This window comes from Anolis sagrei, chromosome Y (genome assembly GCF_037176765.1).
Source record: "Anolis sagrei isolate rAnoSag1 chromosome Y, rAnoSag1.mat, whole genome shotgun sequence".
In the NCBI taxonomy this organism is placed as follows: Eukaryota; Metazoa; Chordata; class Lepidosauria; order Squamata; family Dactyloidae; genus Anolis; species Anolis sagrei.
In genome coordinates this window covers 64,992,590-65,013,498 of record NC_090035.1, presented here as the reverse complement: position 1 = coordinate 65,013,498, position 20,909 = coordinate 64,992,590, and the positions used below count along the sequence as shown (strand labels likewise).

Genomic DNA, 20,909 nt, shown 5'->3' with positions numbered 1-20,909 from the left:
CAAATGCTGAACTTATCATTAACAGACTACATAATCAGATGGAGCAACATTTGTCCTCAGATGGCTAGCATTAGTAGCAACATTTGCTTGTTGCTGCTAGTGGTTTGCATCTGATGAGGATGGCATGTTTACAGCGTGACCTTGGACAGCTGGTACCAAACCATTAAATGGTGCACAGGATAACATCATGTTCTCTTTTACTCCACAACTTCCAGAAGCTAGTAGTTGTAGTTCCTTTGGTGAGTGGTATACAACCTCACATTATTGCTTAGCCTCAACATTTTGTCATTGTTTACATCCCCCCTCCCCTTGTGGGAAAGTTTGATTGCACAACTCCCGTTTTAATGAGCCCCCTTCCGCAAATAACCTGTTTCCCCTTTATCTCACCCGAGTTTTTAATCCGTTTTTAATTAGCTCTTCTTTTAATCATTACATGTAGCCTGCCCATTGTCACTGTGATTGTGTTTACTGTAATTTTATATTTTTATGCATTCATATGTTTTATGTAATTATGTTTCTTGTTTTCAGTTTTATTTGCTGTAATTTGTTGTTTGGGCTTGGCCTCATGTAAGCTGCCCTGAGTCCCCATCGGGGAGATGGTGGCGGGGTATAAATAAAGTTAGTAGTAGTAGTAGTAGTAGTAGTAGTAGTTTGCTCCCCCTCCCCGAAACAAAAACATTCTCAAGGTATCATGAAGAGTGATTTAAAACATAAGAGCTGGGGAAATGCAGGCAAAATATGAGAGCCTCAGTCCAGTTTTCCTGGCTTCTAGGAAGAGTTTAGTCTTGATTTGCTCTAGAACAGTGATTCCCAAACTCTGGTCTTCTGGGTGTTTTGGAGTTTGTCTCCCAGATTGTCTGGCTATTCACCAAAGTGTCTGGAGCTGCTGAGAGTTGAAGTCCAAAACACCTGGAATACTTCTCTGGGGCCCCTTCCACACAGCTGAATAAAATTCCATATTATCTGCTTTTAACTGGAATATGTGGCATTGTGGACTCAAATATCCCCGTTCAAAGCAGATATTGTGGCATTTCCTGCCTTGATATTCTGGGTTATATGGCTGTGTGGCAGGGCCCTGGGAATTACTTCTCTAGAATCCATTCAGTTCTCTTTTTGAGCAGGCTATGGTATCTATAGAACTCTTCCCCAGCAGTGGATTTTGAATTAGTTCTGGCTTTCTGCATTGAACCAAGTCATACTTCATTTCAAAACACTGTGCCCCATATGAACTGCACTTAAATCCCATATAGAATGTATGCCCCCTATGCAGGTAGTCATTGGGAACGGCATCTTAGATCAGAATACATTTGGGCCTGATGCATAGCCCATGCCTGCACCACCCAAGATCTGTGCTGTCTCTTTAGTGTATCCTGCCTGCAACTTGCCTGTTGGCTCGCATCCCACCCTTGAGTTGATACACTTTGAGTGTTCAACTGCATATGATGAGCATCTCCACGAAAATGCAGCTGATAGTGATGATAGTGATGATAGTGATGTGGGTGGGCAGTCCAGATGTTTCTGGCCCCCTTTGTGGTGGAAATGTAATAGCAGTGGTGTCAGCTGTTCCTGAGTGTGCAGATGTGTCCCTTGCAGCCACCTTACTACACACACAGCTCCAGCCACCCAGTGAATGGGGTAGGGGCAGCAGAGAAGTCAGACACAGCAGATGAGACAACACTTCTGTTGTGGCAACCAAGAATATTGCAGAGGGGTCATTGCTCAAGCTGCAATCATCTGGTGGCCTGCACCAGGACAACAGCAGAATTGGAACCCATTGCTATTGGGCGCAGGTCTTATTGAGTAGCCAGGGTCCTGAGTGAGGAGGTTGGTGGAGTATTCTTTGATCCACTTTACCAGAGCCAGGCACTGTAGCAATCACTTGTTTCTATTATCACATTCTGCTGGATTGGAAGAGATTCCTGAGCAGCTTGCTCAAGCCTAGGCATTGTGGTTTCTCATTTCTTTATCTGCTCCATATTGTGGTCTAGCCCTCCATTTGCCTATGTATCCTTTGAACACAAGTAGTGGATGTTGTCTAGTGTTGTCTTCTCAGTTGGCTGAGTATGATGGCCTTCCAACTCTGGTAAACAGATCGCTGTTGACTATTGATATTCTCTTCTCACATCCAGCACACGATTCAATTTCTACATAATGGTTTATTTCAAGATTAACTTTCAAAAGAAATCTGAAAAGATCCCCAAATAACTGATGGGCATGGGGATGCATCCATGGTTGTGGACAAGCCATCACTGAATGAAACACTTGTTCAATCCACATTTCTCTTTAATATGAAATCATTTCCATTGCTCCATACTTTTGTTTATTATTAGATTATTGCAAGAGTTATTCCATTTATAATTTTCAGGCCATTCCATTTTGTGGTGTTCCTCCATGTAGATCACAGGTCAAAAAGAGATGGAATAACAATAAATACATTGTCATGTGAGTTAAATCTTGGAATCCCTAAACTGCGTGGTGTAGGATATTTACCTATTATTGACTGTTTCGTCTTTCTCCTTGCCTTCCTGGTTATACAACAGCAGCTAGGGGTTTCATTGGCATTATTTAGTTCTCTCAGCTACTGATTAGCTGCAGAGGAAAGCATGGGCATATATTAGCTTCCCCAAGCATAACTCTTTTTTCCCTGGGTGCACATGGGTAGTCAGAACATACAATATCTGGTAGCCATGAGAATATCGCTGCAGAGTCAAATCAAGACAGCTGCTGTTGTAAGAGTATTGCACAAGGAGATACAGTGTTATGGCTGATAGGAGAGATAATACCAAGAGCAATACTTTGTTGAGGCAGAAAAGGTATGGTTTTATTTTCAGCTGAGACCCTGGCGTGGAATCTTCTCCAAAAGCAAACCAGAGTGAGGATAAAGGCATCGACTTTCCCTTTTATACATCTTCAAATGCAGGCAAACAAAGAAACATGCTCCTACATACATTAACACCATCACTATGTCACTTAAGCATCACAGAAATATCAAAATATATCTTTCTACATGCATGAGGCATGTCTCCGTATTTTCTTTAAAGAGCAGCTTACAGCAAATTAGAGATACTAGGATTCAGCTTACACAGATCCATCAAGGGGCCTACTTTAACTTGTCAGGAGGGAGGGAGGGAGCACCAGTTCTTACTTTTTACCTCTGTCGGTACTAGGCCGTTCTTATGTACCTCCTCCTGGAATGTTCACCCCCCCCCCCTTGCCTGTGCCTAGGACACAGATCCTTCGCCATCCTTTTCGTCCTGTCAGCTTGGCTTTCTAATACAGAGAGAACCTGGTTTTTCTTACATTTCAGTGTTTCCCATGTACATATAATATACGTATAAATATTTATATTTCCAATATCTCCACATCAACAGGACACCTTCTTCTATCATGTCCAAAACTATATATACACAAATGAAATTGGGAATTATGCTTATGTATGCCATCAACAGGATTCTAGCCATAAATGTCCACATGAAGGTTTATGCTTTAAAAGCAGGGAACATCTGAGGATTGGATAATGAACTATTTTGATATCTGAAATACTGCGGCTGTTGATGATAGCAAAATTTAGCATGCCATGGATTCTGCCTGATATTACTTGTAATGAAAGAGAACCTGCAAGTGGTTTTTAGTAAGGATGGAGGGTGTAAAGGACCACATGGCACAGGAGAAGCTTTTGGTTTCTTTTCCCATTTCCCATTAATCCAGTCATACTTCACTAGACAACCTCATAATTTCTTAATCCAAGGTCATTACTCTGTACTCATTAGGCTTCAATACCAGAAACATTCACCACGGTGCTCTTTCCAGACTTTGAAAGCATCTTCCTATAGAAAGAAGGGGATAAACATGAAATAAAAGAGTTTGATCAGAAAGTACATTAATCAGTTTCTTTCTGCTGGATATTACATTTGCTACTAAAAAGATTGAGAACTATGCCTAACATACAGTGGAGCAGACTCTGGGTCAAAACCAATTTGGCCTGGTTGGACTGTCACCTGACTTTCCTTGTCACTGTTGTTGCTGCCAGAAAACATTGTAGCTCCAAGTGGCTGTTATGTTGGTGATTTCCAAGGCTTATGGTGATTGTAGTGTAAGCTTTTGCAGACTTAGACTATATGTATCTGATGAAGTAGATTGGGCCTGCAAAACTTTATCCTGCAAGCATCGTTCTCAAAGGTGCTTCAAGAACCCTTTATAGTTTGTTACTGTGATTCAAGTTTGAGGAGATTTTTTTTCAAGAAATTGGCCTTCTGCAAGGACTTTGTCCAGGGGACACCCACATACTTGATGTTTAACCATCCTTGTGGGAGGCTTCTCCCATGTCCCCACATGGGGAGCTGGAGCTAACAGAGGGAGCTCAACCCGCTTTCCCCGGATTCAAACCACTGATCTGTTGGTCAGCAGTCCTGCCAGCACAAGGGTTTAACCCAGGCATGGGCAAACTTGGGCCCTCTGGGTGTTTTGGACTTCAGCTCCTATAATTCCTAACAACCTACAGGCTGTTAGGAATCGTGGGAGTTGAAGTCCAAAACACCCGAAGGACCCAAGTTTGCCCATGCCTGGGTTAACCCATTGTGCCACCCGGGGTGAGATGATACAGGTTGTAAAAGACTCATGATAAAACCGCCTCACTTGCATAAAATCCAGTAAACATTTGAGATGGAAGCATTCAGCATGAGAGTGAGATGAGGAGTAGGGCACCCTTGTAGTGGCGTCGGTTTTTCAAAATAATAATAGAGGACAGTCAAAATTCATGACATGCAGGGCTGACAATCAGAAGTAGCTATTAACAAGTTTATTTACCTATATATTTCTCTGTAAAATAAATATTTTGACCATACAAATTACATGACGTATACTTACCTTTATGAAAGTTCCATGCCCCAAAATGTAGGATTTTTGGCATCTTGTTCTGTGTAAAGGGAAGCTTTCCCAACCCTCATAATAAGGGATGCTTTGCAACCCAGAAGGACAAACTTTCCAGTCCTCAGATAAGAAGCATACCTTATGATAAGGGACATATGGCAACCCTACACCCTTGCAAAGAAGGACAACATGAAATTACCAGTCATTATCCTTTCTTCCATTGGCTTTTTTGATGCCTCCATATTAACTCACCCATTGTTTTCAACAGTTGTCCTGGATGCATTTTTGTCTAGGATATTGTTTCTGCAGTACATCAGCAAGCCGCGCCGGCGTTTGTAGTAGCAACAGGCATCCACCACTAGCAAGATGACTAAGAGGATTGCCAACACAATGGCCAGGAGGGCACCTATGCCCAAAGCCTTGTCTGGAGTGTCTGGAACAAGAGAAGAACCACTGTTTGCAAATGCAAATGAGAAAAAAGGCCCTGTTTCCAGCTCTGTACAGAACCTAACATCTTAGAAAGCTATCTTCCTACTAGAAAAAATGTATTTACTTACTTATACTCAAGTGTGAGAATGATATACTTAAATTATTCTCCTACCTTTACTTGCCTACTGCTTTTTAAAAGAGTTTTCCTATTTGTGGACATTTTTGCAAAAAGTGTTATGAAAGTTTCCCTCATTCTGAAAAGAAACCCTATTCCTTGTTGTTTGCGCAATTGTTTTTGCACTGTTGCTTATTTTTATTTTTATTTTTTGTCGTGTCAGGAGCAAGTTGCTTCTAGTGTGAGAGAATTGGCCATCTGCAAGGACGTTGCCCAGGGGACACCCGGATGTTTTGATGTTTTTATCATCCTTGTGGGAGGCTTCTCTCATGTCCCCACATGAGGAGCTGGAGCTGATAGAGGGAGCTCCTCCGCGCTCTCCCCGGATTCGAATCTTCCATTCAATTGCCAAACCAGGATAGCATTGAACCCTTACAATTAAAGTGGAATATTAGCACTATAATTCTGTACTGTGTATGGGCCCATGGGCCCATAGCAGATGAAAGTCCTTTAGATGGGGTGCCCCAATGTGTCAAAATACCTTTCCTCACCAAGGGCAAGAACATTTGGGAATATTCCTGATTTTGGTATTTTCCTTTCTCAGCAAAAGGCAACTTCTTGGCAAAAATCTCTTCCCTGGGAAAAGAGGATAACATTGGTGCCAAACATTCATCCCTTGGACTCTCCAGCAGTTTCTGTAGTGGAGCTACATTTGTGATGCAGTTTTCTTCTTTCTGCTACGTTTTGGCTTTTATATTTCCCAGGGCGCTTCCAGGCAGCACTAAATCATGGGTTTTAAACAGAGGCAGAAAATCTCGGGACTTCAGAAAAGGTCTGCATACAGACTTGTTGGTCCTGGGATTTTTGCCTCCATTGTCCAGACTGGATGCTTTCCTGCGAGATTTAGACACTCCCAAGATGGCAGCCACAGGACTTCTGCCAGAAATTTCAGCAGTTTTTTAAAAAAACCTCAAGATGTGGATATATATTTTTTCATGTCAGGAGCAACTTGAGAAACTGCAAGTCACTTCTGGTGTGAGAAAATTGGCTATCTGCAAGGATGTTTCCCAGGGGACACCCAGATGTTTTGATGTTTTATCATCCTTGTGGGAGGCTTCTCTCATGTCCCCGCAAGGGAAGCTGGAGCTGACAGAGGGAGCTCATCCGTGTTCTCCCTGGACTCGAACCTCTGACCTGTTAGTCTTCACTCCTGCTGGCACCCATTGTGCCACTGGAGGCTCCCAATATGGATATGCAGAGATGTGAATCACTGCAAAAGTTATATTCATTGTCCTGACCAGAGAAACTGTGCATGCCAGACATTTCATGAAGTTTCTGGCACAAAAACAAAGTTTTTGCATTCTACTGAACTGTCACCTTCTTTTTTGGAACCGAACAATCAGGAACAAACATCTAACACCTGGGAACAAATCCAGATTTAAAAATTCCATGATTTTTGAGTTCAGGGACATACAGACATGCCAAAATCTGCGTATTTGGCTCAAAACTGTGATATTCCCACACCTGGAAATCTCGTGTTTTTTTGCCTTTTACAGTGATTGCTTCCGCGTTTACAGGGAACGATGTCTGGCCATCCTCCTGTTTGCTGCGGAAGCTCCTGGGATAAAGGTACTGTCTGGAAGGGCCCCCAGTTTCATACCACCCAACTTCTTCAAGTTACTTGTCAAATTTGGTTTTCCTTAGACAAGGAATATTCAAGTGGTGGCTTTGCCAGTTCCTGTCACTGAAATATAACCAACAGCACCTGGTATTCATTGGCAATTTCCCATCCGAGTTCTAACCCGGTCTGATCAGATGGGATCTGACAGCTTTGGAATATTCAGCTGGCTGTCTGACGAAACCCCACTACATAACAGACATAGCATTCTTCCAACAATAAGGGGTGTTGGGAGTTCTAGTCCTTGATATATTGTATCAATTTAACTTTTACTAACATATACTAAAAATCACAGTTGGGGAGCAGTAGATAGTAATCTCTAGAGATTCATAGATACCTACACCTTGAGCCATAATCTCCAAGGTTCTCTGGGGAAGGTGTTTACATTAAAATTACTTCAAATTGGGATGTTGCTGTGCTGCAAATACCACCAGACCTAGCCAACAAAGAGGAGATGGGAGGTGCCATGCAGAACAGGCAAAAATCTTTTTGTTTGACAAGCCTTTTAGGTCTGGTTGTTCAGGAGAAATGGCCTTTTATGCACTGTGTTCTTTGTTTTTGTTGATCTTTTTAATTGTTGTATTTTTCACTGTTTCTAATGCTATTGGTAATTTGTATGATGTAAATTTGAAATATTGAGACTGGGAAAAGGATGGACAATAGCAGAAGTAGGAATGATGATACATCTAGAAATTGTATGTTTCCCTTTCTTGTTTAAATTTCAAAGTAAACATCTGGAATCCTTCCCCAACAAATAAAGATGGGAAGTTTTAGCTCACCTTCTTGAAGAGCAACCGACTTCTCTGTCCTTCCCACTTCATTGGTAGCTGTTATAAAGATCTCTGAAATATCTTCTTGTGAAGCTGGAGTGAACTGAAATCAAACCATTGGGGGAAAAAAACCATAATGTCCTTCTCTGTGATGACATCTTGTACTATTTTGGGAACAGCACAAGCCAAGAGGAAAATAGAATATCGAGGGGTTAACAGAGTTTTACAGTCTTTACCCTCAGTACAGCAACCATTAGTAGCTTGGTAGTTTGAACATTGGACTACGATGCTGAAGACCAGAGTTCAAGTTGCACATGCTCAGGACATCAACACTGTAGAATTAATGCAGCTTGTCACCACTTTAACTGATGTGGCTGAATGCCATGAAATTATAGAAGTTGAAATTTTGCAAGGCCTTAAGCCTTCTCTGCCACAGAGTGTTGGTGCCTCATCAAACTATGACTATGACTAGGCAAGTGGGGTTTATATATCTATTTCAACAGACCTCACAACCTCCGAGGGTGCCTGCCATAGATGTGGGTGAAATATCAGGAGAGAATGCTTCTGGAACATGGCCATACAGCCCAGAAAACTCACAGCAAGCCAGTGATTCCAGTCATGAAAGCCTTAGAAAACCTAATATATATAACTGAGGGAACAGGAATATAAAAATAACCAAACATATGGGTGTATCATATAAACAAGCCAAGGGTAGTAATAAAGAGGGAAATGAATTTGGAATATTTAATAAAGACAAAAAGATGAAAGGAAATTACACCTTCCACTGAGATGTGCCAGGGATTTCTGGAAGTCTCAGCAGCTGATGTAATCATAGAATCATAGAGTTGGAAGAGACCTTGAAGGCCATCCAGTCCAACCCCCTGCCAAGAAGCAGGTCAATCACATTCAAAGAACCCCTGACAGATGGCTATCCAGCCTGCTTAAAAGCCTCCAAAGAAGGAGTCTCCACCACTCCGGGGCAGAGAATTCCACTGCTGAACAGCTCTCACAGTTAGGAAGTTCTTCCTAATTTTCAGATGGAATCTCCTTTCCTGTAGTTTGAAGCCATTGTTTTGCGTTCTAGTCTCCAGGACAGCAGAAAACAAGCTTGCTCCCTCCTCCCTATGACTTCCCCTCAAATTTATACATGGCTATCATGTCTCTTCTCAGCCTTCTCTCCTGCAGGCTAAACATGCCCAGCTCTTTAAGCCGCTCCTCATAGGGCTTGTTCTCCAGACCCTTGATCATTTTAGTTGCTCTCCTCTGGATATATTCCAGCTTGCCAACATCTCCCTTCAATTATGGTGCCCAGAATAGGACACGGTATTTCAAGCGTGGTCTGACATAGAGGGGTAGCATGACTTCTCTGGTTCTAGACAGGGTACTCTTATTTATGCAGGCCAAAAATTCCATTGACTTTTTTAGCATGACATTGTTGGCTCATATTTAACTTGTTATCCACGATCGTTTTGCATCTGGCTATAGGGATAGAGCTAAAGATATCTGTGATTCCCTAATCTCTTCTAAATGTGGACTTTCTGGAAGGGGGACTTCAGCTTTTTTATGGTGGTCCAAGGGATGGCTTCAGCCACTGCAGAGGAAGGAAAGGGAAACCACTGTCCCAAGTGAGCAAAAATAGTCATACACAGGTGTATGGTTGGCTTGGATCAGCAACTGCCACTATCAGGAAGCCACCTGCATTTGTAGGCAGCAGCATTGACCATAGAACAGATGCTACCTCACTATCTTCCCACGCCTGCCATTGAATGAGAATGTAGTAAACATCAAAATAGGCATATGTGTGTATTTTTTGTTATAGGTGAATATTAGGCCTGGGTAACAACGGAAAAAATTGTTTCTAAAATCGATTCGTTTTTTGGGGGGTTTTGCGTTTCGTTATTTAAAATAATTACAAAATTTTCCTTTTAAAAAGTTCGATATTTACGAAATTTCGTAAATGTGAAAAAAATTACAAAACATTAACGAATCGATTTCCGAAACAATAACGAATCGATTCGTTAATGGCGGACGCGACCGCAAAATACGCTAAAAAACCTCCAAAAACTTCTGAAGCTTTCCTCTCCCTCTGTTGTTGACTGTTGGTGTGATATTATAATTTTTTTTCACTAATTAAACAAAAAACTTGCCCCAGACATGCGGAAATAATAACGAAACGACCTCAAAACAATAACGAAACGAATACAATAACGAAATACGAAGCATTTACAAAACGTGTTTAAAAATTTGTTTTTTTTTTAAAAAAAATTGCTCCAGAATGGTTCGTTATCGTTTTGTAATTAAAAAAATTAACGAATTAATAACGAATTACGAATTAACGAAACGAAACCGCCCAGCCCTAGTGAATATGGCTCTAACACAGGGGTGGGGCCTAAACTAAGGTGTGCCATGTCTCACTCACCTCAAAGAAGTACATATATTTATCTCGACTTTCTACTGCCTTTTTGATGTCAGCATCCTCAAAGACCTTCCCCTTCCAGGAAATGGAGACATCCGGCAAGGGGTTGGATAGGATGGTGAAGTTGAAATGAGAGGGATTCCCAATCTGGGTGACAAAGGATTCACCTGTGGGGAGTTCTATCCTTGGAGTGACTGAAAAAAAGCAAACCGGGTTATCATTAGTTTTGCTCAGATAAACTCACATCTTATTGTATCTCTGCAGCTTCTGCTCCTTTTCCTGCCATTTCTCGGATCACATATAGTCTTTAAACAAGATGAAAATGCATAGCACTAGGAAGAAATAATGTACTAGAAAACAAAATACTATTATCAAAAATCATATATTTTAAGGTACACAAGAAAACACATGGGTAGCCATTTGTGCCCTATATCATATCAGTAGAGATAATCTTATGCCAGATGTTCATCCAAATCACTAACACTTAATAACCTTCTCTATCATTCTATGTTTCCCAAATGTCATTGTTTTGTTCATCCCAAACCCACGGCCAGGCTTTAGCACAGCAGGTTAACAGCCAGCTGGAGTAAATCTTGCCAATGAAAAGATTGACAGTTTGAAGCCTGAATCGAGGGGAGCTCCTGGCCTTTAGCCCAGCTTCTGCCAACCTAGGAATTTAAAAAACAGCAATGTGAATAGATAAATAGATACCACTTTTTTTAAAGTGGGGAGGTATTTAAGGCACTCAAAATGAAATGCCAGAAAAATACCGGAGATTCAATCATGGAGGAAGCTCATCAGCAGGGAAGATGGAGTGACAGTAACCCCCTGTGGTCGGAGCAGAGCACACCCCCCAAGATGCCAAAGATGGGGAAACTTATATATACTTCTATCTCTGTCTTAATCATAGAATCATTGAGTTGGAAGAGACCTTGTGGGCCATCCAGACCAACCCCCTTCCAAGAAGCAGGAAAATTGCATTCAAAGCACTCCCAACAGATGACAATCCAGCCTCTGCTTAAAAGCTTCCAAAGAAGGAGCCTCCACCACACTTTGGGGCAGAGAGTTCCACTGCTGAACAGCTCTCACAATCAGGAAGTTCTTCCTAGTGTTCAATATATAATAGCATTGGAGGTTTGCCATATATGTGTTCTGTGATCTGATCTGAGTCCCCTTTGGGATGAGAAGGACGGGGTATAAATACTTCAAATAAATAAATAAATAGATAGATAGATAGATAGATAGATAGATAGATAGATAATATCTAACTCAATATCAGATGTACCATGTTGGTCTGCCAGTACAGACCAATACTCTCAATTTGTCACAACACTAAGATTGTATCCACACTTGCAGAATTGTAGCAGTTTGACACCACATTAACTGTCACGGCTCAATGCTACAGACTTCTAGGATTTGTGTTTTTGTAGTTTCCACCAGAGAGCTCTGGTTTCACAAGATACCCTCCTGGATTCCATAGAATGGAGCAGAGAGTGATAAAGGATAATTAAACTACTGTAACACCAAAATAGATAATGATGATGATTTTAATTGGCTTGACCGGGTTGTGCCAGCTCAGTCTTTAGATATGAGGATTTAAAGATTGAACTGCAAAGACTCTGGCACAAGCCAGTCAAAGTGGTCCCAGTGGTGAGCAGCACACTCGGTGCACTGCCTAAAGACACTGACCTGCACTTAAATACAAAATTACCATCTGTAAGATGCAGATGGCTACCCTACTCAGATCTGCATGCATTATTCGTCAATACATCACACAGTCCAAGTATCTAGAAGTGTCCAACATGTGATCGAATGCAAAAGCCAGCATAATGATCTTGTTTGCTGTGTATTAATCTTGTTGTGTATCACATAATAATAATTTTATTTCTTACCTGTCTCTTCTCAAGGTGGGTTACAACATAGTTAAAACAATAATCATTGCAAACATTCTATAAACCACACATATTAATACATATTTCTATAAAATACACAAATTAAAATGTATTTCTATAAAACATATATTAAAACACACAGAACAAAGATTTAAATGCAGATCTTACATTGAACATTGAGGGAAACATTTGTAGAAGTCACTTCATTCCGTTCTTCAATCCTGGCTTCACAGGTGTAGACACCGGCATCTGCAGGTCTGGTTTCCTTTATCATCAGTGTCCCATGTTCAACAGAGATTCGTCCTGCCAACCAGAATGGAGGAGATTCCCTATTTGCAAGTTTTCCATAGTATTGCTTTTTTAAAAAAATGTAAACTTCCTTGAGTCCCAATGTTGGGAGAAACAGCAGGATATAAATAAATAGAAGATGAAGACATAGACAGAGGAGGAGGAGGAGGAGGAGGAGGAGGAGGAGGAGGAGGAGGAGGAGTCATGCTGACTGGCAACTTGTGAGAGTAAGCAGAAATGGACACTATGTGAACTGTTCGTAGTCCTTTTCCGGTCCATTGTGTGGCATCATTTGCCACCACTTTTGGCAAACTGCTACCAAACACTATCAATACCACAGAAACAAAGTAGTCTCATGCCTTTCCTTTTTTTGGAATGCAAGAAGACTCGGGTTGCATCCACACTGTTGAATTCACGCAGTTGGACATAACTTTAACTGCCATGGATCAATACTATGGAATTATGAGAAATGTAGTTAAAGTGGTGAAAACTGTATGGATTTAACAGTGTAGGTGCCCCCGCTGTCTCCTGTGCACTGATAGGATTCTTTGGATGCATCTATACTGTAGAATTAATCCGGTTTAACACCAAGGTTTAGCTGCCACGGTTCAATGCCATAAAACCCTGATAGATGCAGTTTGGCAAGGAACAAATACTCTGACATAAAAGGCTAAAGTCCTTGTAAAATTGCAATTCCCATTATTCCATAGCCTTGAGTCATAACAGTTAAAGTGATGTCAAACTATTCATTCTATAATGTAGATGCTCCCTATGATTCAGCTGGGATTTCTGGTACTCTCCTGCAATTTGACTGCAATGATGCTGTCATTGCAGTCAAATTTTGGTGACAACAGCAAGAACTGCCACACAATGAAAGGGAATGAGGAAGGTTGTCCCAGATGGATTGGGATCCAGTCCATTGGCCAACTCCAATACGTTCCCCACTCTCAAACTATGGATACTTTGAATTTCCCCACTTACCATCTTCGGTAGCACTGAGGTCCTGATTTCCAAATATCCATCTGATAGTTGGTGGTGGGATCCCAGCAGCCTGGCAATTGAAATCAACACTTGTACCCTCAGGAACAATCTTCACAGGCTCCAATTTGGTCACGAATGTGGGTTTCTCTATAGATTATAATGAGAATTAGAGGCAATTTCCAACATTCCTAAAAAAAAGGTATGACACTTAAACTGAGATCTGATCTTTCTAACAAGAAATGTAATGGACTAAAAAGATCCTCTCCATACCAAACATTGATTACACTAATCTAGAGTCCATTTCCAAGTATCTTTAACCAGATTGTAATTGGGGAAAGCCATAACAAATATACACACAAAGTATACTACACATATTATGCGTATATTCACTTGTATGTTAGTATTTAATAAAATATAATATTGACAACAAGCCAAAGTCAAATGGATTTAAATACCATTGACCAGGGGTCCTCAAACTAAGGCCCGGGGGCTGGATACACCCCTCCAAGGACATTTATCTGGCCCTCACTCAGGGTCAACCTAAGTCTGAAATGACTTGAAAGCACACAACAACAACAACAACAACAACAACATCCCATCTGGGTTGTTGTAGGTTTTTTCGGGCTATATGGCCATGTTCATGAGGCATTCTCTCCTGATGTTTCACCTGCATCTGTGGCAAGAATCCTCAGAGGTAGTGAGTCACCTCACTAAAAAACCTACAACAACCCGGCCATGAAAGCCTTCGACAATACATTGAACATCCTATCTCATCAGCCAAAAGCAGGCCCACACTTCCCATTGAAATACTAATAAGTTTATATTGGTTAAAATTGATATTCATTTTAATTATTATATTATTTTAAGTGTATTTTGCACTACAAATAAGATATGTGCAATGTGCATAGGAATTCATTCCAATTTTTTTTTTTTACAAATTATAATTCGGCCCTCCAACAGTTTGAGGGACTGTGACCTGGCCCTCTGTTTAAAAAGTTTGAGGACCCCTGCCATAGACTGTACCTAAGACAGATACATCCCTCCTCCCATCCCATCCCACACACACCATGACCCTCCACACCCATGATTTTCCTGTTTTTGCACCCTGCCAAGTTGTTTTAGAGAAGAGAGACAATGATACTTGGGAAAATGGAAGGAAAAAGGAAGAGGGGCCAAACAAGGGCAAGATGGATGGATGGCATCCAGGAGCTGGGGGTGGCCACGGCTGACAGGGAGCTCTGACGTCGGCTGGTCCATGAGGCCATGAAAAGTCAGAAGTGACTGAATGAATAAACAACAAGCTGTTTTATATCCAAGAGTGTCTATAATAGATGAGAAAATGAAGAAGTAAATCAGAAGTTTTCCTGAATTGCAAGTTTCCTTGATTCTTGGATGTAGTTATGGCAGAGGTATCAAACCTGTAGCCCTCCAGATGTTTGGGTTTCCAACACCCAGAAGCCCTAGCCAGTTATTCCAATGGCTAGGCATTCTGGGAGCTAAGATCCAAAACACCTGGAGGGACACAATTTTGACAACACTGAACCATGGGGAAAGGATGACATATTTGCTCCCCAAAGAAAAAATTCTCCCTCCTCCCTAATGAAACTTTCCTCCAGTCCAAAGATTTCTAGCATTTCAATACTTTCAGGGGTGGTTTAGCTACCCAGTGGAAAGGAGCAATCAAATCTACAAATTCCAAATGGAAAAGACTTTCACTCTCTGCAATGTAAGAAATTTGAAGAAGGGAGGAAATTTTCATTTGGTGTAGCAGAGTTCTTATGGGAGCAGAAATGACCACTGTCCTGTCCCCTCCCCTTTAACCACACTTTTGCTGGACACAAAACAATGCAGAGTATCTCCTAAGAATACATGTTGGGAGAAAGGCTTAATAGAAATAGATTGCACAAATAATAAATCAATTAAACTATGGTTTGAAGAATGTGGTTTCGGATTTACCCTGCTCATAAACTACAATCCATTTTAGGCATTATTATACACAGGAATTTCATGTTTCACTGAGATCTGTGTTACCCACTGTGACGATGTGTATTTTTATTCCTATGGTTATGTGTTGTTTAAACAGTAGTTAATAAATGGTAAGTATGTAGGATTATATTTTGTTAGAGATGGTGGCTGGCTTGGCCTAAGTTGCCATAGCAATGGGGGTGGAGCCAACTGTCACATAGCTGCACGGCTGTTTGAAATAGGCAGTCGGTGACCATTAGAGTTGCAGGAAGGACTGATTTCTCTAGTGGGAGAATCAGGGAAGAGTCTGTAAGCCGGTGAGCTACAGAGAACACTGAAATCTCTGGGTGGGAGATTCAGGGAACTAGTCTGTGACCAAAGAGTTACAGGAGAGGTAGTTGATCCTGTGGTGTGTGGAAAACCAGCAGGAATCCTATAGTTAGAGAACTATAGGAAAGACTGATTCTTTAATATTAAGAATCAGGGTTTGGTTGTGAGCCAATATAGTTAGATAAGTCAGGTAACTTATTTATGTTAAATGAACCATCATAAAGCAAGGGTAGCGTGTGCCTGTACCCATTTGTAAAAGAATCATTCTTTTTAAAGAAACTGTTTGAAACCTGTTTAGTGGAAGGAAGAGCCCTTCCCAGAGTTAATCAAGAACCATTATAGATGTAACCAACTAAGATTTGTGCCTCTTGTGAAGAAACAATTGAATATGTTATACTCCTGTTAAATAAATTTGTTACTGTTTTCCTCAAGCCTTGCCTGATGCAGTTTCTTCTAAGACAAACAGCCCTGCATAAGAAGTAAAACCAAACCAGGAACAGTAAACGCTACGCTATCAAATGAATAAATACTTCTGCAAATAATAGTCCCTTTATAAACCAGCTCCTAAGCTGATATTGATCATTGCCCAGCTTTCCTCACAAATTGGTGGCAGTAATTTTACGCTCCTTCACACCCACAGAATATGAATTAGTTCCCAATGGGACATCACTGACACTTACGGATCACATGGATTCTGATCTGGACAGTAGTAGTCCCTCCAGACTCAAAATCGCCTTTGCATGTGAAGATTCCTTCCTGTTTAGGGTCTGTCAGGGTCATCTCCAGACCTTTTGAGAGTTCGTCAACCAGCACCTCTTTGTATGGCTCTGAATCCTCATTGATGTCAGTGCCTTCGGGGTCAATCCATGTCAATGTGGCCTCCCCGCCTCTTCTTACTGTCAAGCAGAGGATAATGTATTAAAGGAAAAGAAAGGGAGAATGACAAATTGCCCAGTCTGGTTGGAAACAGAAAATAATAATAAACAAATAATTCATCAGATAAACAGAAAGGTTCTTAATGACAGTATTGCCTTTCACAAAACCAAACCATGATAAATAATAAGAGAGAGAAAGATAGATAGATGTTAAGTGCTTTCAAGTTGAGTCAGAGTGTAAGGTGGGGGACACATAGACATTGCTCTTTATATATGAATTCTCCCCTCTCCCCCATGAAATATTCCTTCAAGTCCCTAAATGTCTAGTGTTGCAGTGATTTACAACATTAGTTGAGTTGTCAGAAATACAGTTTACAGATAGAAAGGGGAAAGGTTTTTTCCAGGTCAGGAGCAACTTGAGAAACTGCAAGTCACTTCTGGTGTGAGAGAATTTGCCATTTTCAAGGACATTGCCCAGGGGACACCCAGATTTTTTTACCATCATGTGGGAGGCTTCTCTCATGTCCCCGCATGAGAAGCTCTTGCTGACAGACAGGAGCTCACCCTGCTCTCCAGATTCAAAATGCTGACCTTTTGTGTCAGCAGTCCTGCTGGCACAAGGGTTTAACTCATTGCACCACCAGAGGCTCCAGGAGAAAGGTAAAGCTACTGAGACAATGTCAACATAACAAATATAAGATTTCTTTGTGTGAATGCATTTCAGTTGCTCACTCTCTACAATACTGTAAATTTGGATAATGAAGACAATTTTAGTTGGAGGGGCAAAGTCCTCATTACTATAATGTAATAATAATGCTGATGGCACGATAAATAAATAATGTAATGCAATATAATAATAATATTAATAATAATAATAATAATAATATGATATTATAATTATATATTTATATTACATGTAATATTATTAATAATATTACGATATAATGGTATGGTGCAATATAGCAATGTTTAATGCTGATATTGTACTATGCTAATAATATAATATATTGTATTTAATGTATACCTTGTAAGCCGCTCCGAGTCCCCTTCGAGGTGAGAAGGGCGGCATATAAATGTCGTAAATAAATAAATAAATAAATAAATTTCTGCATCTTCCCCCTAACTCATGGTGAACCTTTTGTATATATTTTTCCAGAAAGATGTATTCATAGCATGTATGCTGAAAATCATGCAGGAGGTTTTTTATGGATGAATGTCAGGCCCCTTCCACATAGCTGTATAAAATGCACATTGAACTGGATTATATGGCAGTGTGGACTCAGATAATCCAGTTTAAAGCAGATATTAGGAATTATCTGCCTTGACATTCAGGGTTATATGGCTGTGTGGAAGGGCCCTCGGCCTCCTGGAATCCAACTTTCCAACCCACTACCCCATACTGTCCAGATAGATGACAGACAGGTAAAAATAGAAAATAGAGTCTTACATGAGGATATGGTTAATGTTTCATAGAAATACCAAGGGTCTTCCAAAACACCTGATTGTTGACTATGCTGGCTGGGATATATGGGAGCTGAAACCTTAAATAACTTGAGGGAGTTACCTTGTCTACACTGTTGTGACTAGGGATTGGCTATAGTTCATGCATGATGTTGAAAACACATGTACAAACCATGTGCACAACGAGAATCTATCTTCACAAAGAGCATCAACGTAAGGTTGTTGTGATACATATATATGCACACCTGTGCTTGGACCATTGCTCTAAAGGTACACATAAAAACAGAAACCACTCTACCTCTCCAAGTAACACTCATTATATTACTGTTTACATATAATTAGAGTGCAGAGAAAAGCAATTTCTGTTGATATAGAATAAAAAGGGTGAAAATTGATGGGCTGAGAAACTGTGACATCACAAAGTATCATTCCCCAATTTCTCAAAATGGATAATTCATAAAACGGATAATTCATAATTTGTAGACTCCAGCTCTCATCAGCCCCAACCAGCCTGACCACTGATGAGTGTTTATAAAATGTGCAGTAAATTAAGCTACATTTTCAAACATATTTGGACACTTTTTTCCTTGTTGAAGCAGAATATCAGTCAAATAAGAATAATTAGGGCTGGGGGGTAGGGGCAGGTAATAGGATTGCATTGTAGGAAGCTTGGTTTTTTTGTTAAGTTAGATTAGTGTTTCTCAACCTGTGGGTTCCCAAGTGTTTTGGCCTACAACTCCCAGAAATCCAAGCCAGTTTACCAGCTGTTAGGATTTCTGAGAGTTGAAGGCCCAAACATCTGGGGACCCCACAGATTGAGAACCACTGAGTTAGTTCAGTGGTCTACCAGCTTTGTTAATTCTGAACCCTGTGGTCTGGAATGAGCTCCAAACTTGTGCAAAAGATATTGTTATCATTGTATGTATTATTTATTTATTTATGACATTTATATGCCACCCTTCTCACCCTGAAGGGGACTCAGAGCAGCTTAAAAGATATATATACATACAATATATTATTTTATTAGCATAGTGCAATATCGGTATTATATATCACTATATTGTACTATACCATTATATTGTAATATTATTAGTAATATTACATGTAATATAAAATATATAATTGTAATATCTTATTATTAGTACTATTATATTGTATAACATTATAATATTATAAATGTTATATGTATATACAATATATCATATTACGTTATTATATATATATATATATATATATATATACATACATACACACACATACCTTTTGTAATGGAAATCCATGTTTTGCAATATTCTCAAACTTTTGAATAGCCACATCAACTTAGCATTCCTTGTACATTCCAGTAATTGGCAGAATCATTCCAAACCTGTGCCAGAGCTTCCCAATAGCTCTGCAACATTTTGCACTCAAAACCCCTAATTTCTGCATTTTCTAATTATGCTAAGGTGAAGTGAAATTTGTTTCTACCTTAATGTGAACTCACCTAATTCATACACCCTGGATAAATATCTGAACAATATATATATATAAACGTTATTACTGTTGATGCTATCTTTCATAATTCTCATTTCGTTCAATATTACCAAAACAGTAACACTTAACATGCTATGCACATCCCTATACATTTCTCCAAATATATGCACCCTGGGATGCAATTTTGCCTATATGCTTTTGGCATATGCATTTATTGCAAACTTTGTTTAGGCAAATTTGCAAACCTTGGTGCATCTGTTTGGAGAAATGCATATAGGAATACATAACGCATTTTCAAGCAGAGTGGTTTTATAAAAGTGTAAACTGATGCCAAAAATAGATTTAAGTTTGGAAACGTGAGAAGCTACAGACACAAACACAAACCAGAAATGTCAAACTCCATCCCCAGGCTGAATCCAGGACCTTGTACAAGAAAATATTTGCCTTCATCTGAGTTCATCAGACAATGGCAAAAATATTCCACTGGCTCCTGTTGATATGCATCCCTGTACATACCCTCCATGGTTATTAATGTTCACCTTTGCATAAGAAATACATCTTATTGCCCAGCTCCACTTCCCCACTGCTTGGGATAATCTCCAGAGCTTCTCTTGAACAGTAGACACTTCCTAGGAAAGAAGAAAAATATGGAACATAAATGTTTGGCTCCCACTAAACAGTCAAGTCCTTTTATCTGTACCTCTCACTCTGATGTGGATGAGTGGCATTCTTTCCCCAGTATGCTAGGGAACCGTATTTTACTTAAATCACCTTTATCCAGCATGGTGTCCATAGACTACAACCTCACAAAAGTACATATGGGAGTGAGAAAGGTTGTCACCGAAAGCACTGTATTGAAGAAGACAACATTAAACTAATAAATAGAAACCCGGGATAGATTAATTAAAGGGGAGGCTGTAGCCTCAACAGAGCTGAAAGCCACCACCTTCTGTGAACAGGGACCTTTTGAGCCATTTGTCTTACCTGCTGCAAAAATTAAAATGAGGAATCTCTCTGGTCCCATCATACAAAGTAGGGTGGATGTACTGGGTGTCCTTGCCTCTCAGCACCAGCAGTTGGGGACAGGTTATCCTGGGCTGTTTATAAAGCTTCTCTTCTACCCACCTGCCCATCTTACTTTTCCTTTCCTCCTCCCAACTCGGTACTGTGGCAGGAAATAATTATAGGAGGGGAAAGAATAGGGTTGAAGCAGGAAATATCGAAAAGAAGGCTGAAGCATGAAGAAGTCTGAAAGAGGAAGCTAGGCTGGGTGGGGAGAAGACAAGGGAAACTACTGAATATAAACATGTCCTATTAGAAAAGGAGGGGACGTGGTCTGTGGGTGTTCTTGAACATATACATTTTCA

General features: G+C 40.3%; 1 protein-coding gene across 2 annotated transcripts in view; it reads right to left on the bottom strand.

The window, feature by feature from the left end:
• Window positions 1-2,766: 2,766 nt before the first annotated feature.
• LOC137095478 (neural cell adhesion molecule 2-like) overlaps window positions 2,767-20,909 on the bottom strand; it is an 83,423-nt gene continuing 65,280 nt past the window's right edge. Inside the window, exons 1-9 of one of the 2 annotated variants that reach the window (XM_067462201.1) lie at window positions 20,527-20,768; window positions 20,082-20,171; window positions 16,414-16,629; window positions 13,439-13,585; window positions 12,338-12,472; window positions 10,281-10,471; window positions 7,871-7,964; window positions 5,122-5,302; window positions 2,767-3,827 (exon numbers count right to left, since the gene is read on the bottom strand). In XM_067462201.1, the coding sequence (XP_067318302.1) occupies window positions 3,767-3,827; window positions 5,122-5,302; window positions 7,871-7,964; window positions 10,281-10,471; window positions 12,338-12,472; window positions 13,439-13,585; window positions 16,414-16,629; window positions 20,082-20,171; window positions 20,527-20,569 (1,158 nt within the window). In that variant the 5' untranslated portion in view covers window positions 20,570-20,768 and the 3' untranslated portion in view covers window positions 2,767-3,766. Of the gene's footprint in view, window positions 3,828-5,121; window positions 5,303-7,870; window positions 7,965-10,280; window positions 10,472-12,337; window positions 12,473-13,438; window positions 13,586-16,413; window positions 16,630-20,081; window positions 20,172-20,526; window positions 20,769-20,909 lie in introns of those variants that run through there. The other variant, XM_067462202.1, reaches the window with a different exon arrangement.